Source organism: Corvus cornix, chromosome 1, assembly GCF_000738735.6.
Source record: "Corvus cornix cornix isolate S_Up_H32 chromosome 1, ASM73873v5, whole genome shotgun sequence".
Classification (NCBI taxonomy): domain Eukaryota; kingdom Metazoa; phylum Chordata; class Aves; order Passeriformes; family Corvidae; genus Corvus; species Corvus cornix.
The window spans coordinates 78,433,515-78,454,568 of record NC_046332.1 but is presented as its reverse complement, the minus strand read 5'-3'; the positions used below and the strand labels follow the sequence as shown (position 1 = coordinate 78,454,568).

The following is a 21,054-nucleotide window of genomic DNA, read 5'->3' as shown; positions in this document are numbered from 1 at the left end:
ACTGTCCTAACTACACCACATCAATCAACAGGAGAGGTAATCTACAGGTCACATATCTGAAAACATTTCTGACTAGCAGCAGGTTCCCAGATCAAAGCAAGTGTCTTAGGATGGATCACTTTTTGATGACAAGTTACTTTTAGCTACCAACCTTTTTGGTTCAAGTTTAGCAGCAACTAGTCTTGCTCCCAGAGCTTCATTTTCCACAACATGGTAATATATTTTTATGTCAACGTGGTTGAAAATATAAAAGGTATCTTTTTCATGAAATTCTGACTGCAATGACAAAAGCTTGTATTAAACAATCAAAAAATACAGACATCTCAAAGCCTTAGACAGAAGCCTGCATAACAGAATTTTAGACTGTATACAGTTTTTCTGTCAAGAAGTTCTCCTAAAATATGAATGCAAGATATTAGGAATTATAAAGACAGTAAGTGTCTTCTTGCATTAAAAACACGAGTTAGAAAAGTTAATGCTAAGAAGTCTACTACAACTGAAAAGTAGAAAAATTAATTTAAAATATTTTTAAAATATATTAATAAATTTCTCTAACTGAAGATGTCCTATTTTATTTAAGCAGCAAACTGAATAGATAACTCTGATAACAAAAGTTGTCATAAGCATTTCATAAACATCAGCTATTTTAAAACAATGAGTATCTTTTTCAGCAATTAAACAGAACCTTCCAAGACAAATAATGCAAATAAATGCTCTCTGTGACAGAACCACCTTTGAAACCAAAGATGCTTGAATGGCAATGGGATGAATGGCAAGCAGTGGCCAAGATGCTGAATGCAAACCTCTGGTGAAGGGAAACATCACTTTGGAATTTAGTCAGCTAAAGAGGTTGTTAAACTCACAAGTAATTTAACACTCTATCTACTGAAGTTCAGTTAGCATCTCTTAAGGGTTCTATCCCCACCCCTCCTATAGATCACCCCAATTATAAGAACAGTTACATAAATGAAATGTTCTTCTACAGTACATTAGTTACTCCTTCAAAGGTTATTTTCCTTTTATTAAAAGCAAGTACGAAAATAATATTAAAGTAATATTGCCAGATTATATGTTTGATCATAAATGCATCTTTTCATATGGAGTCCCTGAAACCAACTCATTATGGAGGCAATTAAACAAAATTGACAACAACAGAAACTGTTGTCTTTGGTAAACTCTATCCAGTAAAACCAACCATTTTGAAAAAAACCAAAAACCTATTCCAAGTTCTCAGTGACCTTGCCATGGAAGAGGTCTGTGGTAGTCTAAAGACTTCCTGGACTTTCTGTTGTATTCTTATCTCCATAATGCTTTCAGTGCACTTATCTGGACCTCCACCACGATATCATCTGTCTATCACAAGAGAATCTTTGCTCATGCAGAAATCTTATGTCTTCTTCCATCAGCTCCCAGTTTTAGGGAAAGCAAACCTTTGAAAAGTACGCAGAGGTACAAACACACCTACGCAAACCGGCTTCCATGAAAACACTTCTATCCCACAAAAATGTAAAGTTCAAGCCTTCAAATGTTTCAATTTCTTAGGCAACGAAGGATGACACGCTTTCCTTCACTGTTAGACTCCACATGCACTAAATGCCGTGCACGTTCATCCCTTGATCTTTTAGAGCCCTTCTGTATTATGCAGCGTAAGAGACAAGGTTTTTAGGCTTAGATCAGGCTTTCCAGCTGAGGTACTTGCACAGACCAAAACACTTGCCTATTTTTATGCAACATGGGTTCTTAAAATAGCAAGGACTCACCATAGAAACCTGACACAGGAGAAATGCTAGTCTCTAAATTGGTAGAAAGGGAATATTTAAAAATATATAATTGCATAAACATACATTAATAACACAGGCATCTTTTGGACGGCCATCTTCTGTAATATAACAGCCAATAGGAAAACCAGGATTGCAGAACCTCTGGCCATCTTCCACATCATAACACCACGTCACAGGCATGTTGTCCACAATCCTGTAAATGGCATAGTGACACTTCACAATTTTTCAAAATACACAGTGTAATGGAAACAAAACCAGATTAACATTAATCTAACTTTGCTACATTCATTACTGGAATATTAACTACAAAGATAATACTACCCATGGAATTGCACTGATTGCCAATCCAAGTTCCAAACGAGTTACAAGCATGTAGCTCTTCAACCAACACCATTCCATTCAGTGCACTGTTTCATGAAGACCCCTTACAAAAACAGCCCAAAGCAGAAAACTCGCCCAGTCCAAAGTCGTAACAATTTAACTTTTCATTATTTTGTCTTTAAAAAATGGCCAAAAGCATCAAATTTGCTAAACCACCTAAAACTGACAAGTTCAAGACAAAACACAAAATTAAAACCAAAAATGCCTACATCACATATTATTCATTCTCCAGCTTCCTCACTGCTCTTCCATTGCAAAAGACATTTTTCATGGCACTCTTTAAACTTTTTTTTTTTGCTATTTAAGTGAATTCCTGATCATTAACCTCATTTATAGCTACCAAAGAGTATGCAACACTTTGATTAGATGATTTGCATTACCAAAAAATTGTAAGCCACCAAACAACTGGGGAAATAATAACTTTCAAACCTGCTGCTTTTATATTATTACCTCACAATATTTACATTCATATTACCTAAAACCAGGGGGTTTATAGGTCACTTTCAATAACAAATTTGTGGAACTGCACACTCCCATGATGAGTTGCAGAAAGTCATAGGACACTAAGATACAAACTGTATCTAACATGCAACTAACAGCACAAATGTCAAAACCAAAACCATACTTTTAAACATAAGAGAAAGGTAACTAACATAGGATCCTGCCCCTTCATAAAAGGAACTACTAGAAGACCATAAACCAATTTCTTTATGTTTTATGAAGTGTTTTAACTAGCTGAAAGATAAGTCCCCAAAATATGTCATGTAAAGAAGACTTAAAATTCAGTATCTGCCAGCATTAATTGCCCAAGGTATACTTTCAATGGTATATTAATAAACTTCATACATGAAGACATCGAACAACTGCCACTTTTTGTGCATTGCTAAACCAAAAAAAGGACATCCCACTGAAAGTTAATGCAACAGATTTTTTTGTCCAATTTACCAAGCTACTGAATATCTTTACACTTAAGTGTCTTATAGATACTTTGAAACACTTAATTAAACATAGGAATTATAACTTCGGACAACAAAAACAAAGCACTGTTTATCTATTGCATGTTGGAACAGCCTCTAAATTACCACTAGTTTTTAAAGCACATTAACAGACAGTGGTTAAAAACAGTGGTACATGCTGCCTTTATCCACACAACATGGAGAGATCTGCACAATCCCTACCAGTAGCTACCCAGCAGAAATAAGATACAGTATTGGTTTATATCGATACAATAGAAAGGGTGAAGATAGGCCCTACAAAAACAAGAGTTTCCAGGTTTTCAAGAGATTCCAAAGACTATTGCAGTTGCAAGTAGCAGCAGCAGCAGCAACCAATTCCTACTCCCTTTCCATCCTACTACAGGGTACAATGAAGTTGCAAATTAGGAGCTATACCAGATTTAGATTCATTACTTTGGATCATATTCTATGAGGCCAATGGCATGAGGTTCAACAAGGCCAAGTGCTGGGTTCTGTGCGTGGGTCACAACAGCCCCATGTAGCACTACAGGCTGGGGCAAGAGTGGCTGGAAAACTACCTGGCAGAAAAGGTCCTGGGGGTGCTGTTCCAGAGCCATTGCACATGAGCCAGCAGTGAACCCAAGCAGCCAAGAAGGTCAGTGTCATCCTGGCCTGTATCAGCAGTACTGGGGCCAGCAGGACCAGGGCAATGATTGTCCCCCTGTACTCAGCACTGGCAAGGCCACATCTCAAATCCAGTGTCCAGTTCTGGGCCACTCACCACTAGAAAGACACTGAAGTGCTGGAGGTTGTCCAGAGAAAGGCAACAGAACTGGGGAAGGGTATTATGATGAGTGGCTGAGGGAGCTGGGGTTGTTTAGTCTGGAGAAAAGGAGGCTCAGGAGAGACCTTATTGCTCTCTACAAATGTGTGACAGATGTTCAAGGTGGAGGTCAGTCACTTTTCCCAGGCAACTAGCAATAGGAAGAGAGGATGGCCTAAAGCTGTGCCAAGGCAGGTTCAGGTTGGATATTAGAAAAACTTCTTCATTGAAAGGGTGGTCAGGCATTGGAACAGGCTGTGCAGGGAAGTGATGGAATCATCAACCGCAGAGGTATGTAAAAGACTAGATATGGCATTTAGGGACATGGTTTAGTGGTGGAATTGGCAGTGTTAGGTTGATGTTTGTATTTGGTTTGTGTGGCAAGGTTTAGGTTGGCAGGGGACTGTAGAGGTTTTTGTAAGAACTGCCAGAAGCTTCCCCCACATCCAAGAGAGCGAGAGCCAGCTGGCTCCAACAGACTCCCTGCCGGCCAAGGCCAAGCCCATAAGTGACCAGAGGCAGCACCTCTGAGAAACAGACTTAGGAAAAGGACAAAAAACCCTTTACAACAGCAGCTGCAGTGGGAGAGACGAGTGGGAATATGTACAACTCTGCAGACACCAAGGCCAGTGGAGATGAAGAGGGAAGAGGTGCTCCAGGCACAGGAGCAGAGCACATGGTGCAGACCACGGTGAGTCAGGCTGTCCCCTTGCAGCTCACGGAGAACCACAGGGCAGCACATACCCACTTGCAGCCCATGGAGGACCCCACACCAGAGCAGATGGATGTGCCCTGAAGGAGGCTGTGATGCCATGGGAAGCTCACACTGGAGCAGGCTCCTGGCAGGACATGTGGCTCCATGGAAAGATGAGCCCACTCTGCAGCAGGTTTGCCAGGATTTGTGAACCCATGGGAGACCCATGCTGGTGCAGCCTCTTCTTGAAGAACTGCACCCCATGGAAGTGACCCACACTGGAGCAGTTCATGAAGAACTGCAGCCCATGGAAAGGACTTGCATTGGGGAAAGTCATGAAAAACTCTCCCATGGGAGCAACCCCACACTGGAGCAAGGGCAGAGTGTGGGGAGTCCAGACCCTGAGGAGAAAGGAGTGGCAGAGACTGTGTGATGAACTGACCACAATCCCCATTCCCTGTGCCACTGGGGGGAGGAAGTGGTGAAAACTGGGAGTGAAGCTGTGCCTGCAAAGAAGGAAGGGGTGGGGAGAAGGTGTTCTAACATTTGGGTTTATTTCCCATTATCCTACTCTGATTTGACTGGTAATAAATTAAACTAAATTCCCCAGTTTGAGGAATCTGTTTTGCCCATGACAGTAGTTGATGAGTGATCTCTCCCTACCCTTATCTTGACCCTTTTGCCACATTTTCCCTCCCCGTCCACTTGAGGAGGGAAGTGACAAAGCAGCCTTGGTGGGCACCTGGTGTCCAGCCAGGGTCAACCCACCACACAGTTGGGCTCAATGATCTTAGAGGTCCTTTCCAACCTAAACAATTCTATGCTTGTATATTTGAAATTTTATCTCCATAACATATGCTAGAGAGATTGCTCACTTTTGTTAGAGTTTTAATCTCCTAATCAAAACAAGGCAACATTAACATATTGCAAGTAAACTTGGTTTGGATAAAGGCTTTCCTTTGCATCTATGCAGCAAAGACATACTGAGCTGCCTTCAAGCAGCAATGCCGGAACAAATTGATAGTTTAAGTAGCAAATCATTTTTCACAGTTAATCTTCAAATTTAAAATGACTTGAAGAGATTATACATGTGGAGCAAATATGCTATTCAACAGTGTTCTTATACGTCTCTCAAGAACATCTGGTGATGAACACTGTCAGCCAAGATATCAGTATAGCTGTTGAGTCCAATTCAGTATGTCAATTCCTAATCTTATTAAGTGGCTTTTGAAACCTTAAAAGTACTTTGCACCATCTGTGTTCCCCAGGAATTTCATGATAAACTGAAGCTGGATAATAACCCTCTACTGAATCCTCACTTATGCTACCTTGTTGATCCCTGTACAACATACCTCTGCACCATATTCCTGGAGCACGCATCATTAATCACAAAATCCAGCCACTGCCACTTTGTGAAGCTGTGGCTAAGGAGGACTAACGGACATAACCAGGGATTTTTCATGCCACTGATTCTAAAGTTCTAGGGCAGTGGGCAGAGCAAAAAAAAATAGTAGAAATGCCATTAAAATAACTAAGAAATAACCTAAATTTCAAGGGAAGTTTTCACACTGAAAACCAGAATTATATCTTACTTAAATCTCAACAGTCTTATAAAGTTAGCTATACTGGTTAAAAAAAAAGTATACTTGAATACACTAAGTATATTTGTTAAACAATTTAATCTACAGGGGAAAAAACTCAAACCAATCTGAAGTACCTTTTGGTATGATTAGTTTTACACAGTTCTGTTTCAGTTTCTATCAGCTTACATTATGGGCTTTCCTAAAAAAAATTAATTTCTTTCAAGTCTCATACCCTCGGGAAGCTATTTTTAATTCATACACCAAAACATACTCAATCTTTTAAAGCTGAAGCTTTATGCCAGACTCACATGCATCACTGAAATTCAAAGTGGTGCAAATATTACAAACATATGCAGTATTTTAGAGGAATATAATCAAATCCAGCATGTTTGAAGCTCCACTTATTTTAGCATTAGGCATATACACTTTAAATCCCTGCAAAAGTAGCTGTACCTTTCAGAGTTTCTTTATTACTTCCTTGTTCACCTACCTGAACATACGACTATTGCCTGTGAACCTTTCTGACATAACCTATAAAGCTCCTATTACACTAATTTTCAAGAGATTCCCAGAAATATTTACATCAGTGAACCACTGTTTATCCCCACAAAGGGATATCCCATAGCAGTTCCCGAGAGCAGTAGGAAATGCACTTGTTGCCTTTCCAGCTGTTTCAAAACTGAAGGAATGAAATATGACATTACAGAAGAACAGTTAATGACCGTGGCAACATTCAACGTGCATTTTTACTAAAATACCCAAAAAGTTTAAATACAGCTAGATGAAGACCGAAATGTTTGTTCCCATAAAGCAGGAGGCCCACATTTGGAATTAGGGCATACCTCTGAGTGACACCAGTTAATGATGCTCACGTACTCCCTGCAAAGACTTGCCTCAGGAACTCATGCCCAAGTTGTTCCTTCTACTCTCGCACCTGGAAGCTGCTGTTGGCAGAGCATACCAACACATCAAGCACTAAATAAACACTAATAACGTGGCTGGGTATTTCCAGTGTCAAGACCGAGCCTGCTGATAAACGATTCACAGCTCCCGGATGTGGGTGTAGTGTTGGGAAACTGAAAACCTGCCTGGGATTCAGCACACACACTGACCCTTGCCACCCTTAATGCCCATCAGAGGAGGATTCCATGTCCAAGCTGAAACAGAGCCCCAGCATGCTTCAAGGTCAATCAGATGGTTACAGGGAGGCTCAGAGAATAGGGAAGGACCAAGCGTCTATGCGTTCCCCAAAATTATTTCATAGTTTCCATTGGCCACCTTTCCCTTCCATATCCATAGAAGAGAAACAAACATTGCATAAAACTCTTTCAGAACTGTTGATCCTGTCTCCTGGACACAGCATTTAAAGGTGACTGCAAGGGCTCTCAAGGAAAACAAAGACATCATAGCAACAGAATAAAGGTCCTGTAAGACTTTTCGCAAGCTAAGGCAGGACTAATTTCTCCATTTACAGGTGAAAAGAAGCAGCAGTATTTTACAGTAAGCACAAAGCTTGGTGTTCAAAAACAGACTAATTTCCATTGCTCCTAGTGCTTATCCTTTTAGTGAAGGAAATTTTTTTATGAAGACAACAAACAATATAACATTTTCTGCAAAAACAGAAGGGGAATACATTAAGTGCCTCTATCTAGTGTTCCATCTGTATTAACTTGCAAATACGAAATTATAAACTAAATTATCACCAATGTAGTACACTAACCAATCTATGAATTTTGATACCAACTTACCAGTGATGTTGATAATTCAGTAGCATACTTTTTTTCAAAAAGTCTAATTTCTGTTTATCTTCTGGCTTTGTGGTATCATATGTTTTTGTACAAACAGACTTACATGTCTCCTTCTTGTTGAATGTGAACTAAGAAAAATGAAAGACTCATGAGCAAAAAGGTTTTAACAGACTGTCTTGTATCCGTATTTAACAATTTCTCCTATGCATTTCATTGCCTATACTATTATACTGAAAACACCTAACAAATTACAGAGGCTAGGTACATTAACCCTCCAGAGAAGGTTTTTATATTGGTGTGTGCTATAAACCCCTCCTGTGCTCACAGTAGGAGCCCTACAGCAAGAGCTCTTTGTTACTGAATAAAACACGTTTTCTGCCATGATTTACCAGATAAGTCATTTGACCTCACGGCAGCCATGCTGTCACAGGCAGCTTCAATTGGTAACTTTCTCTCCTACTACCTCAGTAGAAGAGAATGTGAGAGCTTCAGTCACCAGAAAAGACCAGCTAGCTAACACTATTTATAATTCTTCCATTTTACAGCTGCAATACTTTCAGATCTGGTTCCAAGAAACAAGAGTGCTGAGCAGCAATAATCAGGTTTTGTCACATCCCAAAGAGGGAAGACAACCTGCACAGCATTTCAGGCTACAACTCCACAATGCAAAGCACACAGTTACAGCTAGGTTAAATGGACAGATTTCCATTGTGTGGAATTTCAGATGCCGAAGCTCTCTCAGATAAAGCCCTTGTGAAAATCATCTTCAAGATTCTAATCTCCTTTGGTTACATTTGAAAGCACACATTACAAAACATCCCGTCAGAGAACAAACCCTGTAAGGAGATGGTTCTATCCTCTCTCCAAATAAGACTTGGCCAAGGTTTTCAGATGGACGCTTCTTTCCTTCTGCTTGACAAAAATCAAACCTGAATTAGAGACAAAATAAAAAAAAAGAATAAAATATTCTCAGCTGCAAATAATGTTCCCAAATCAACACGTTCATCATAAGTAAAGGAACTACACAGCTTCTCCTGTAGACAACAGTTTCTTCATTTAACCTGTGAGGTGTGAAAATCACTATCCCAGTTTGAAAATAAACCAAACAGAACCAACAATCAAATCTCTTAATCAGCTACTTCAGAACACTGTAGCGTAAGTTTCTTTGAGTAATTAGAAATTTCCTACTTGAACAGGGATTTTAGACAAGAATTAAATCTTCATCTAGAGTTTAATAATGACTCTGAGAAAAAAGTATGCAGGCAGATTCTTGAATTTGGGGAAAATTAAACTAAACTAAAATAAAATACAGATAGAGACAGCTGCCTTACAACACACGCTATTAAACAGGTTATCACAGTTTTATTCACCAACACATTTAATAGCACATCCTCCACGTTTTCCCAGTCTATTTTTAAATATATCACATTTGTGTTCTTTAAAGTGTAGACATAACTGGTGCTTAAGCTCTTCAATATTAACAGTCAAAAATCTTTATAGCAAAAACTTTACATAGTTGTACCAGGCACTGATACATTTTGTGCACTCCTATGATGTGTACAAAGAAAACATTTAACACCTCATTAAGATAAATGATGTGATGTTCGCACCTCATTACCACTTTAACTCATCTGGCATAGGCTACTAAAGACAGCAGTAATACTTTGATCTACAGTGACAACTAATGCAGTAAAGTATCATATATATACACACATATTTTAACCTTAAGTTACACTACAACAGTGATTCAGCCTCCACAAGGGCCTATAAATCCATGCACTAAAGTATGAGCAAAGACAACTGAGACAAAGGAAGCAATGTAGGCATCCATCTGCTCATTGAAAATTCTGTATTTGTAAACTTATGTTAAAAAAATAAATAGACATGCCTCAGTGGCACACTGCTGTAACAAGATGTAGATAATACTTTTAGGTAAATTAAATCCATCTTTTTGGAAAAACTGACAATTAAAATGGCACAAACAGTATAATATACTTACGCAGTGTATTCGTAGGGAAGGACAGATTCTACTGAGTCAAGCCTGTTCACAAACAGCTCAATTCCAGACTGAAAGAGCAGAGATAATCAGCAGTTATATTTAAGTACTTCTTCAATTCTCATGGATATATAAAAATAGATTTGTTTGAATAAGGCTAAGGAAAGCTGAAAAGGTAAGATTTGTGCAATTGTACATCTTGATGTGTAATGAACTGTATCCGCTGGGAGCGTAAGTAAAGCACTGTCTAACCATCACAAAAGCAGTGACCACATGACAAAAACACTCAAAGGCTAACATAACCATTCCAATTACAACATAGCAGGAAATCATGCACAAAAATAATATCCTTAGCACAGTTGCCATGTACCAAGTTAGAGCCATATTAGTCATCACCACAACTTTAGTGTAATAAAAGTCTGAAAAGAACAGGAAGAAAAGTGCAGATGAGACCAGTACTTCTCCCTGTAATTAAAATGGTCCATAATTTAAACTGTATAGTAACTAAAAACTGAACTATGAGAATTTAGACAAAGTATTCAGACTGATACACCATTTTAAGTTTGAACAGAATCTCCTTCCAAAGAGGAGGCAAGGACACCAACATTTACCTTCCTATAAAGTTTTTCAGTAACTCTACCAACTCTTGAAATTCAGTCTACTGTGGTTTCAGACTAGTTTGGTCTGTATACATTTGTTCTATATACACAGATGGGCTAGCCTGCCGCTATGGAAAAGGAGAGGTCTCTCACTCTTCCCTCTTAATCTCAAAATCCTTTCCCTTATTCTAGTCTTGCAGTTCCAATAAATTTCAAGTGTTTGCCTTACGCTGCTTCTGGCAGTTATCTGCTTGCACAGCAAAACAATTCAATGGGCTTAAACAGCAAAAGATTTATCCAAAGAAACTTTAAAGAGCAGTTCTTAGTACCATAGCAAGCTGTCCTCACTTCAGCTGTGATAGAATTTTCTTCTTAGTAGCTGGTACAGTGCTGTGTTTTGGATTCAATGAGAGAATAATGTGAAAATACACTGAAGCTTTAAGTTGTGCCTAGGTAGTGCTTATCCTCAGTCAAGGACTTTTCAGTTTCCCATGCTCTGCCAGTGAGAAGGTGCACAAGAAGCTGGGAAGGAGCATGGCCAGGAGAAGCGGACCTGAACTGGCCAAAGGGCCATTCCATACCATGGAATGCCACACTCAGTATATAAACTAGGAGAGCTGGCTGGAAGGGGATGATCACTGCTCAGGGACGGACTGGGCATCCACCAGTGGGTGGTGAGCAATTGTAGTGTGCAACTTGCTTTGCCTGAGTTTTATTCCCCCCCCCCCAATTAAAATTATTTTTATTATTGTTACTATCATTAGTAGTATGAGTATATTTTTTTGTTTCAATTAAACTGTTCTTATTTCAACACACAAGTTACTTTTCCCCCCTCAATTCTCCTCACCATCTCACTGGGGTCAGCAGGGAGTGAGCAGCTGTGTGGCTCTTAGTTGCCAGCTGGGGTTAAACCACAACACAAATTGAGCTATCTTACTGTGTAATCAGACAAGAGCTGAAGAGCAAAACGAAGGTGAATGCCCTCAAGAACAAACCCTCTCCCTTTCAACAGCAAGCCATCTATTTTCTTACCAACAGAAGAGCATTTCCTCCCTATGAAAATTCACTCAAGTTTGGCCAAACCAAGAAATTCTGGAGGAAAAGAAAAGATGGAAATATCCACATGTATCTGTAGCTCAGATACTTCAGCTGGGTACTGTGTTTCACTGATAGACTTTAGCTGTCCACGTGCAAGTCAGGATGCAGTTCCGGGAGATGTAGGAAGCTCTGTGAGCTGTTAGCATGACCCACTAAGTGAAGACACACCTTGAGGCTCGTCCTTCCCCTGCCCTAAGCCACACAGACCTGCTGCTCACCTCTGGGTAGGGCACACTTGCCGTAATTCTGTAAGCCACTTCAACTCCCTAACACAGCAAGAAACTAGAGTGGCAAAAAGTTGGATAGTTTCCTGCCATGTTAAGCTCAAAAAACCAAGTAACACAGCTGGGTCAATGCAAATGACAGGAATACACCGCCCGGGGGAAGACAGGAACAAAATCTCTTGCTCCCAGCAGCAGGGAGTTAGACTGCCTCAGCTGGTCACAGAACCATGGCCTTAAATTAGCTACTTTTCATTGGAGGAGATTTATGTGAATCCTCCAAATTTTCCTAAGATTAATATGCATTACTACAGAACAGCATATTTGAGAAACAATTTCCCATACAACACCAAATCCTTTTTGGAGTGAGCAGTATTTTTTAAAACTGAGTAAGGATTCTTAATCTTCCGGCAAGAACTGCTGGTTAAGTCAGCACAGATGCCATTCCATTTCTGACGGTATTCCAACCAAAACCAAAAGAAGCAGCCAAACTGAGTTTGTCCAAGCAGATTAGCAGGCAACTTGGAGAAAGGGGGAAAGCCATGAGTCTCACTGCTCTTAGTTACATGCCCTGTTAAAAACATCTCATCCCATCTCACCAATAGAGGACAGGAGATCTGCAGGGATCGTAACAGACAAACAGTACATTTAGAGATCTGGCATGTGGATCTAAATCCTCAGGCAGAGGAAAATTCACTATTACTGACATTGCAATTAACAGTGATAATTGCAAGAAATCTGCGAGAAATGTAAAAAATGAAGGCTGTCCAAGAAAGCTTAATTTTATCTGCTTACATAAATATGGTACAGCAATAATCCGATCACATATTGTTTCTCCTTACCAGGGACCAGAGTACCTTCACTTGATGGAGAGAATTACATGTGAAGAGTGCTTTAGACTTCTCCATATGCCTATGTCTAATATGTAAATTGATAAGAGGTGGATAATTTCAGAAAGAATTTCTGCAATACTACAGCTGTTGAGGTATTCAGCTGCCTGCTAGTGGTACATTTACATTACCCAAGTACCTCACTTCACATTTATTAAATGATAAATTCTCAGGAGAAGACAAACATTTTGAACATGTTACATGAGTAATAAAAATTCAGAGACATCTGAGAAAGATCACTCCATAAGTAAGTGTCTCAGGCTGGTTACAAAAGATAGTAGGCTACATGGTCCACCTGACTTAAAAAAATAAATCTTTCTTCTACAAGCTTAAAACAGGAATAATCCAAACATAGCAATGTTTTTCAGGGATGTTGTGAAAAAATACAAACTGCAGCTTGAAAGCTTTAGCCTGTATTTGAAAAAAACCCAGTCCTTAATAGGGTGGTGCAGTGCTATAACAGGTCACCCAGGGAGGAGAGAGATGCTCCATGCTTGGACGTTTCCAAGGCTTGCTTAAACAAAGGTAGAGCTGAGTTGATCTAGTGCTGACAACAGTGGTGCTCTCTGTCCTCTCATGCTGCTGGCACGAGGCTGCAGTATGTGACCTGCTGAGGTCACTTTCAAGCACCATTTCTGTGGTCCTATAAAAGAACCTCCACAGGATATTTTACTACTACAACTCAAGTGTCTTCATTATGTGCTTGGCTTATTCCCGGCTCTGCTGATTCAAGACGGCAAAAGGATAAAGTCAGCACATGGTATCTACCAAAAGCATATAGTTTAAGAAGCCTCCTATTCTAAAGAATTACAAACCAGTGTTTCATGTAATGCAGAAGCTGAGAGCTCAGAAAGTGCAAGACAGCCACTTTCTACAGCAGTAAGACCATGGATCATAAAACTGATTGGTCTTGAACTTTCTCATTTGAGTATTAAAGCACAGTCTGTTGCAACTTCCATCACGGCAGTAGGAAACAACTTCAAAAGGTGCCCCAAAGGAGAAAAGACTATTTTTCATCAGAGGAGATTTACATTAATTCTCCCCACCAATAGCATTACAAGCGACTAATTTGGTTATGTGAACTTTGCTCGTCACTTCGGCAGGCACAAAGGTAAGTTTAAGCTTCACTCGACACTCTGAAGCCTAGAAGCCCCTACACTTCAGGTTCCTGCAGCCAGGAAGAGACGGCAAGGAAAGTGTTACCGGGTGCTTACTTTGATATCTGCTCCAGCCACCAGCTGCTTGCTGCTGCCAAGAATCACACACACCCCTCGGCATGACCCGTCACTGCCATCCTTACTTGCTACAGCTTTCCTGCAAGGATTTGAAACGACCCAAGAGATAACCAGCCAGGACTTCCTACTTCCCCAACGTGGCCGTAGCTCACTGGATGAGGCGACAGCTCTCTCCTTCTCTCGAAGGGATCGTGGCCACTTCCCAGCCAGGCCGGAGCTGAGCCAGGAGCCAGCCAAGCACCTCTGCTTGGCAACTGGGTCCTCTGTCTTATCAACTTCCTTTCTAAGGAGCAGTGGCCATAAATTCAAACACGAGAAGTTACACCTCAACACGAGGAAGAACTTTACAGTGAGGGGGATAGAGCATGGAACAGGCTGCCCAGGGAGTCATGGAGTCTCCCTCTCCGGAGACATTCATACGCGCTCCTGTGTCACCTACTCCAGGCGACCCCACCCTGGTAGGGGGGTTGGACCACATGATCAGAGATCTCTTCCAACCCTAACAACTCTGAGCAACTCGAGCACAGCGGGAACTGAACCACGCTCCGAGTCCCCGCAGCCACAGCCCCCGCACCGCCGGGGACCCTCGGTACGGCCGAGCAAGGCGGCTACAAACCCTCCGGACAAACCCCACCACAGAGCCCCCGCGGCAGGGGAACAACACCCAGGCCGCATCGCACCCGGGCGGCCTCAGCAGCCTCCCCTCAGCGCTCCCCCGGCTCACCTTGCACTCGGGCTTCTCCTTGCCGGCCTCGCAGAAGTTGACTGGCGCCAGGCCCGGCAGGTAGAAGGCGGCGGCGGGCACGGCCGGCCGCCGCCAGCGCGGCAGCGATGAGGAGAAGCCGCCGCAGAGCCATGTCGGGGTCGGGGGCGGCAGGGCTGTGGCCGGCGGGGCCAGGGGTCTCTGGGCGGCAGCGCGGGTCGCGGCTCCGTCTCTCGCCCCCCGCGCCCGCCCTGACGCGGCCCGCGCCGCTTCCGGCTCCCCTCTGGCGCGCGCGCGACACGTCGTCACCCACCGCGCGCGGGGCCGCCTGACCGAGTGCCGGGGGGCGGGGCCGGGCCGGCGCGCGCGTTCGCTTCCGGGGTGTCTCGCGCCCCTGTTGCCATGGCAGCGCAGCTCCGTCCCGCCGGGAGCGCCGCGGCAGCAGCGACACCGGGAATGCCTGAGGAAGAGCCTTGCTGGCAGGTCAAGGGTGGTGATCCTGCCCTGTTCGGCTCGGGTGCTGTGTCCAGTTTTGGACTCCTCAGTACGAGAGAGACAGGAACTCCTGGAGTGTGTCCAGCGGATGGTGACAAAGACGATCGAGGAACTAGAACTGTCTCTTACCAGGACAGGCGAAGAGATCTGGGCCTGTTCAGCCTCGGGAAGGGACATCTAAGAGAGGACCTCATCAATGTCCATAAGTATTGAAGGGAGGGTGCCAAAAGGACGGAGCCAGGCGCTGCTCGGTGGTGCCCGGCAGTAGGACGAGAGGCAAAGGGCAGAGACTGATGCACAGGAACTTCCACCTAAACATGAGGCAGAACTTCCTTACTGTGAAAGTGACAGAGCACTGGAACAGATTGACCAGAGAGGCTGTGGGGTCTCCCTCACTGGGGATACCCAAGAACCATCTGAGCGGAATCCTGTGCCATGTGCTCTGGGATGATCCTGCCTGAGCAGGGAGGTTAGACCAGATGTCCCACTGTGGTCCCTTCCCACCTGTCCCATTCAGTGAGCCTTCGAATGTCCACAGGTGACAGGAATGGTGCTCAGTGGCCATTTGGGGCCCCCGCACCCAGGCAGTCAGTCCCAGCAAAGCCTGGGTCCACCGATCCCAGTCAGGCTGCACTGGCTTCATGCCTGTCCTGCAGTCCTTGATGTTTTTAAAATAAATTTTGTCTTTTTAAAAATAAGTTACATATTTTTTTAAAATAAATTTTGTCTGAGTTTTTTTTGTGTGTTTTTTTTTAATTCTCAAGGGTTTCACCGGGAGGAGGGAACCACCATGCCCAGCCCCTCTTACCAACGCCCTTGAATTCCCAATAGTTTTCATTTCAAGAGTTCCTAAATGATGAAGTGGTTATTAGAATATAAAGTTAGTTTCAGAGTACTGAAACAAAACAGGAGCTTCCTCCAGATGCAGCAGAATATGGTTGCCATTGGAAAAGAGGGGAAGGGGAGTGAGACTTTTTTTTTTTACAAAATATGGAATACTTAATGCAAAATATAGTCTCTTTAAAACAGATAATCCAGTCTTTATTCCTCACTTCTCGTCCCATGGACTCTTGTGGGGAAATAATGATGGACACAGGTAGGCAGGGAGCAATCAACCCTGAAGGCTGGGTAGTCAAGGAGCCAGGATGGCCTCCAGACCCAGGTGTCATGTGACCATGGTGTGATATTGCCCATACCAGACCCAGAGCAACCAACATCCCTGTCTGGTTTTGGTCTTTTTAATTCTCATGGGTTTTTGGTTTTTTTAATTCTTCTGGGTAGACAACTCATCACAGTTTTCAGACTGAAGTCTTGGGGTGAGACATACTGCTGGCTGAGTGGAGCTGGGGAGGAGGCAGGCAGACAGACAGACAGACAGATGTTGGCTGTGGTGGCTGTCCATTGCAGCTGAGTGTTCAGAACAACCCATGTCCCTGTTCCCTCCATGTCATTGACAGCTGCTGTTGTATAGCACTGACAAAAATCTACTGAAAAAATCCCCAACAAAAAACCCCCACCCTATAAGAGGGGCAGACATAAAAACTCTGTTTTGATAATGTAGGAGAGGACATTACTCAGATTATCATTTTACCTTTCCCTACTTCCTAACACGTTCCTTCAGTTTGGGCTTGTGCACCTTCAGAAACTCCAAACAACACCCTCTCATGAAAAACTATTTTTGTAAATGCTGCAGCATTTCCACTAATTGCCTTTGTTCTCACAACATCTTTTATTTTGTTTTTCTGTTTACTACAGGGCATCAGGGGCACACTTGTTGATCACACAATCCTACAGTAGCCAACCTGTCTAGGGCAGGGTGGAGCTTTGGGTGGGTCAATTCACCAGATACAGGGTTGAGCATCTAAGCACGTAGACCACATAACATAGGCCTTAGGTAAGGTTATTTTAATAAATTTTTGTGAATTTTTGACATTACACAAGCCATTCTTGAAGTTTGAGATAAATGCATTAATTTATAGCATATACATTAGATATTTTTGAACTCTCCATATATTTAAAATATAAGATGTTCATCTACCTTTCTCATTCCAATTCCTACTTGTCTCATCCTGTAGACATCCTGAGAGCACAGTTATAAGATCAAGCCTTATGACAAGCACAGCTGGAGAGGAAATCCCAGTTCCCTCTTTTTATTTAAAATTACTCATGGTTAGGATAATCAGGTTGTAAATGACCCGAGTTCAGTTTCTTTTCTACCACCAGGGAGTTCAAATGTATCTCCCATTTCCCAGGTTAATATTCCAAGCAAATTACTTTTGTGGGCCTAATTCCATTCCTTCACATGAGAGAATATTTAAAAGCCTTTGCCCATCTAATCCTCCTCTTCCTTGAGAACACTCCAAAAGCTGCGCCATGAGTAGGAGTTGCGGTGTGTGCTTAAATGCTTTGTGTTCTGCTTAAATCCCTCCTCTTGCTCTGCCTTCGTGACTGCAAAACCTGCTGACTCAGACCTATTTTAAGGAGTGCTCTACCAGTTGGTCCAAACAGCATTTCTGTGGATGTGGTGCCATATGCTACGATGCTCCCTCCTCACTGCTCTGCAAAGGTGATACAGAAAAACAGTTTGTGGGCCGTGTCATTTTGGAGCAACTATAACCACGGTTTATAATCGCAGGAATGGCCATGGTCCTTGAGATCAAATTTTAAGCTGGGCAAAACACATCTTCTCTAATTTAATGAGAAATTCAGTGGCAACATACTTGATATTTTCTCTTCTTGAATTTGCCTGCTACAAGTTTTATGGCCATAGGTTAAAGTTCAGGGGGTGTGGTTTTAGTACTGGAAGAACAAGTATCACAGGTTTTATCATCAGAAATTTCAAGGCTATGCAAGACTGTGAAATAAAATGCAGGAAAAAAATACTGTTTCAGAGACTAATGAACCAACAGAAGCCAACGCAAAAGGACCTTCTGTTTTTTCCTGATAAATTATTGTCATAAGAAAATACAAAGATAAGAATATAGAGAAGTTGGAAACTTCTGAGGAAGTAAGTGTCACTCCTACCCCTTCTTTTTATCAGAAAGTGTTGTGAGTAACTTTTTCTATTCTTATGGTGCTTCTCACATTTTGCTGCTCATGTTTGGCCTTCAAGGGGTGCCTTCTTCTTCCAAATATTCACAGTTCCCACAGTTTAGCTCTTCATTTCAGAAACAAAGGCCTAAATGTCCCTCATATCCTATAGCTTAGTGTCTAATGCCTTCTTCTAGCGTATTCCCTCCTTTGACTGAGGGCACTGCAATCTGCTTTTCTCACTATAGTGCCTTAGCAGCCAAGCTGTGGGCCTGTTCCACTTGCCGTGGAACAGACAAATAATCCTTGCTGCAGCAGGTGCAAGCACACAGTTGTTTTCCCCACTACAGGTTACAATTCAGTTCCCATTTTAGTACCAAAGAACAAAATAACGCTCTGTTGCACCATGTTTAGGGTGCTAACTGGATACAGCTAATGTCCGCTTTGCTGCTAATTATCATTTCAACTTTTTTTTTTTTTAATATAAACTATCTGTTTGCATCCTGGAACCTGAAACTCCCCTAGCAACTAAAATACAGAGTTTAGTAAATAAGTGCATTCTTTTTCTCTCCTGAGGCAACCAGCACTAACAATGACAAATTTCATATTAGTCTTTCATATTTGGGGGGAAATCCCCTGCTGTTAAGTAGCCCCTACACTGGTAGATTGGCCATTTTTCTATAAAATGAGAAGTAAGGGTGAAGACTTCATCAGGTGGAGGTGGAAGCTGAATTAAAGTCCCAGATGGCTGTGCTAACTACCACTGCTGGTAGCAATTTCCAACCGCCCCCGGCCCCCACCAGCTGCATCAAATATGCCTTAGAATGTCTCAGAGATGAAACAGGTGAAGGATTATAGTTCGTGAGGATTGATGCCACTTTTGATGCCTTTTCCTGGTCTTAAAATTAAGAGTCAAACACGGTTAGAAGGGAAAAAGGGGTTTTACCTTGGTATTTATTTTAAGGATCCTTAGGTGCACTATGTCCAGGTGGAATGCACTGAAATGCACACCACAATGCACACTCTCAAAAGATCTGGTATAACATTATAGGTCTTACTAATTAGGATATCTATCAAAAATTCTCCAATGAGAGGCTTGAATGAGCCCCCCTCCCCAAGGAGCCTTCCCCTGGATAGTTCTATCTTAATTTACAGAATGTGTTCTGGAGAGGACCTTGGGGTCTGGGGCACACTATCCTCTACCTACGAAGCTTCTAAAATGTTCAGTCTCCTAGCTGAACAAACAAGTCCAAGAATGTAGGCAAAAAGCACTAAGAATACAGAAGCTGTAAAAAGGTATAACAGGGGTATAAAAGAAAAGGCAAAAAATCATCATGGCATCACTTTGACCTGAGGAGATTCGAATAATGCCAATCCTGCTAAGCATAAGGTATTTCCCTGAGTGACTGAAAGACAACTTCAGGGAGCTTTGAGCCTGAAAATGGAGGGGGCTGTGCTCCTCCTCAATGGGATGACAGTAGAGCAGGGTTACAGAAGAGCTATGGCTCTGTGCCTGAAGTGGGAGTCAAGCACCTTGAGTGCTCTAGTCCTTTGTGGCTCCAAAGTTTCCATGGCAATTGCAACATGGCACTGACCATGTTACATGGGGGAGCAGAGGCATCGTGTGAGCAGCCCTTGGCCCATGCAGATGGATGGCAGCATCATCTGTGAGGTGCCAGGGCAGAGATCCTGCTGGTTTGCCTTTCTGAAGGCACAGTCCTCCTGTGGGGAGGTGTTGGCTGCCTGCAGCTCAGGACCACTGCTGTGCTGCAACCTGTGACTACTCTGCAGAGCTTGGTGGAATGTGAGGTGTGCTTCTCCTTCAGGTCCAAGTAGAGCTGCAGTCTCTCAGGAAAAACATGTCCTCTCATACAGAAGCCACATCATTACCTATGTAAACAAGGCAGTGTTCTGAGTAGTCACAAGGTGTGTAGAAACTCATCTGGTTGTGCCATTGCTAATTTTGTTTGGGTTTTATGACTTGCAAGTCTGATATTGTGTCACTTTTTTTTTTTTTATCTTTGTTCAGGCATTAGGTTCAGAACTTCCTGTGATTTTATGACCAACTTCAAATTAATATTTAACATAAATTCTTTCAGGCTTTTAGTATGCTATGGAGGCCTATGTTCTTTTTCCCTGTGTTTTATAGGGCACTGGAAATATGCAATCAGTCCAATGCTGACTCCCTAAATTAAAAAGAGAAAGGACTGACTGAATAAAATAGGCAAAGAAGAGCTCTGTCAGGTAAAAACGGCTAATGAATTACATCTAAAAAGAAAATGCTGAGACAATTACAGTATATTTAAAGCTAAATTCAGCTCAGCTGATGCCTTTGCCTGAACAATGGCATAGAACATTCAGCAAAATGAGTGTGCTGAGAGGGATGTGGGGATGCCTTGCAGCAAACACTCCTCCAGGAGCCAGACTCCTCCAGGAGGGAGAGGGAGCATGTGGCACCAGCCAGAGCAGCCTGAGCACTCTGGGCCCTGGGAGCAGATACATTTATGACTTGTTTCAGCTGTTTCTATAGGTAAGGTTTCTCTGAGGTCCCTGGTGAGTTTTAAACTGGCACAAAAGGAAGTGTGGGAAGATTGCTGCCTGCCTGGATCACATCTCCCGTGTTTGGAGTGGGTCTGGTTCAGGCTGCACCAATTAGTGTGTAAGAATACAATGCTGTTAACATCAGTATGAATTACAGAGACTGCAAAGAAACAAACCCTTATACTGTAATATGTCTGTGGATAAAACAAACGGAAATGCTTTCTTTTTATAGCTCTATGACCCCCAAATGAGTTGAGCTAATTACCTGTTCAGCAGTAAG

General features: G+C 42.4%; 1 protein-coding gene across 1 annotated transcript in view; it reads right to left on the bottom strand.

The window, feature by feature from the left end:
- TM9SF2 (transmembrane 9 superfamily member 2) overlaps window positions 1-14,945 on the bottom strand; it is a 30,410-nt gene extending 15,465 nt beyond the window's left edge. Inside the window, 7 exon segments of the mRNA XM_039560918.1 lie at window positions 152-276; window positions 1,845-1,974; window positions 7,967-8,094; window positions 8,802-8,895; window positions 9,966-10,033; window positions 14,730-14,813; window positions 14,815-14,945. Of these exon segments, the coding sequence (XP_039416852.1) occupies window positions 152-276; window positions 1,845-1,974; window positions 7,967-8,094; window positions 8,802-8,895; window positions 9,966-10,033; window positions 14,730-14,813; window positions 14,815-14,862 (677 nt within the window). The 5' untranslated portion in view covers window positions 14,863-14,945.
- Between the last annotated feature and the right edge of the window lie 6,109 nt (window positions 14,946-21,054).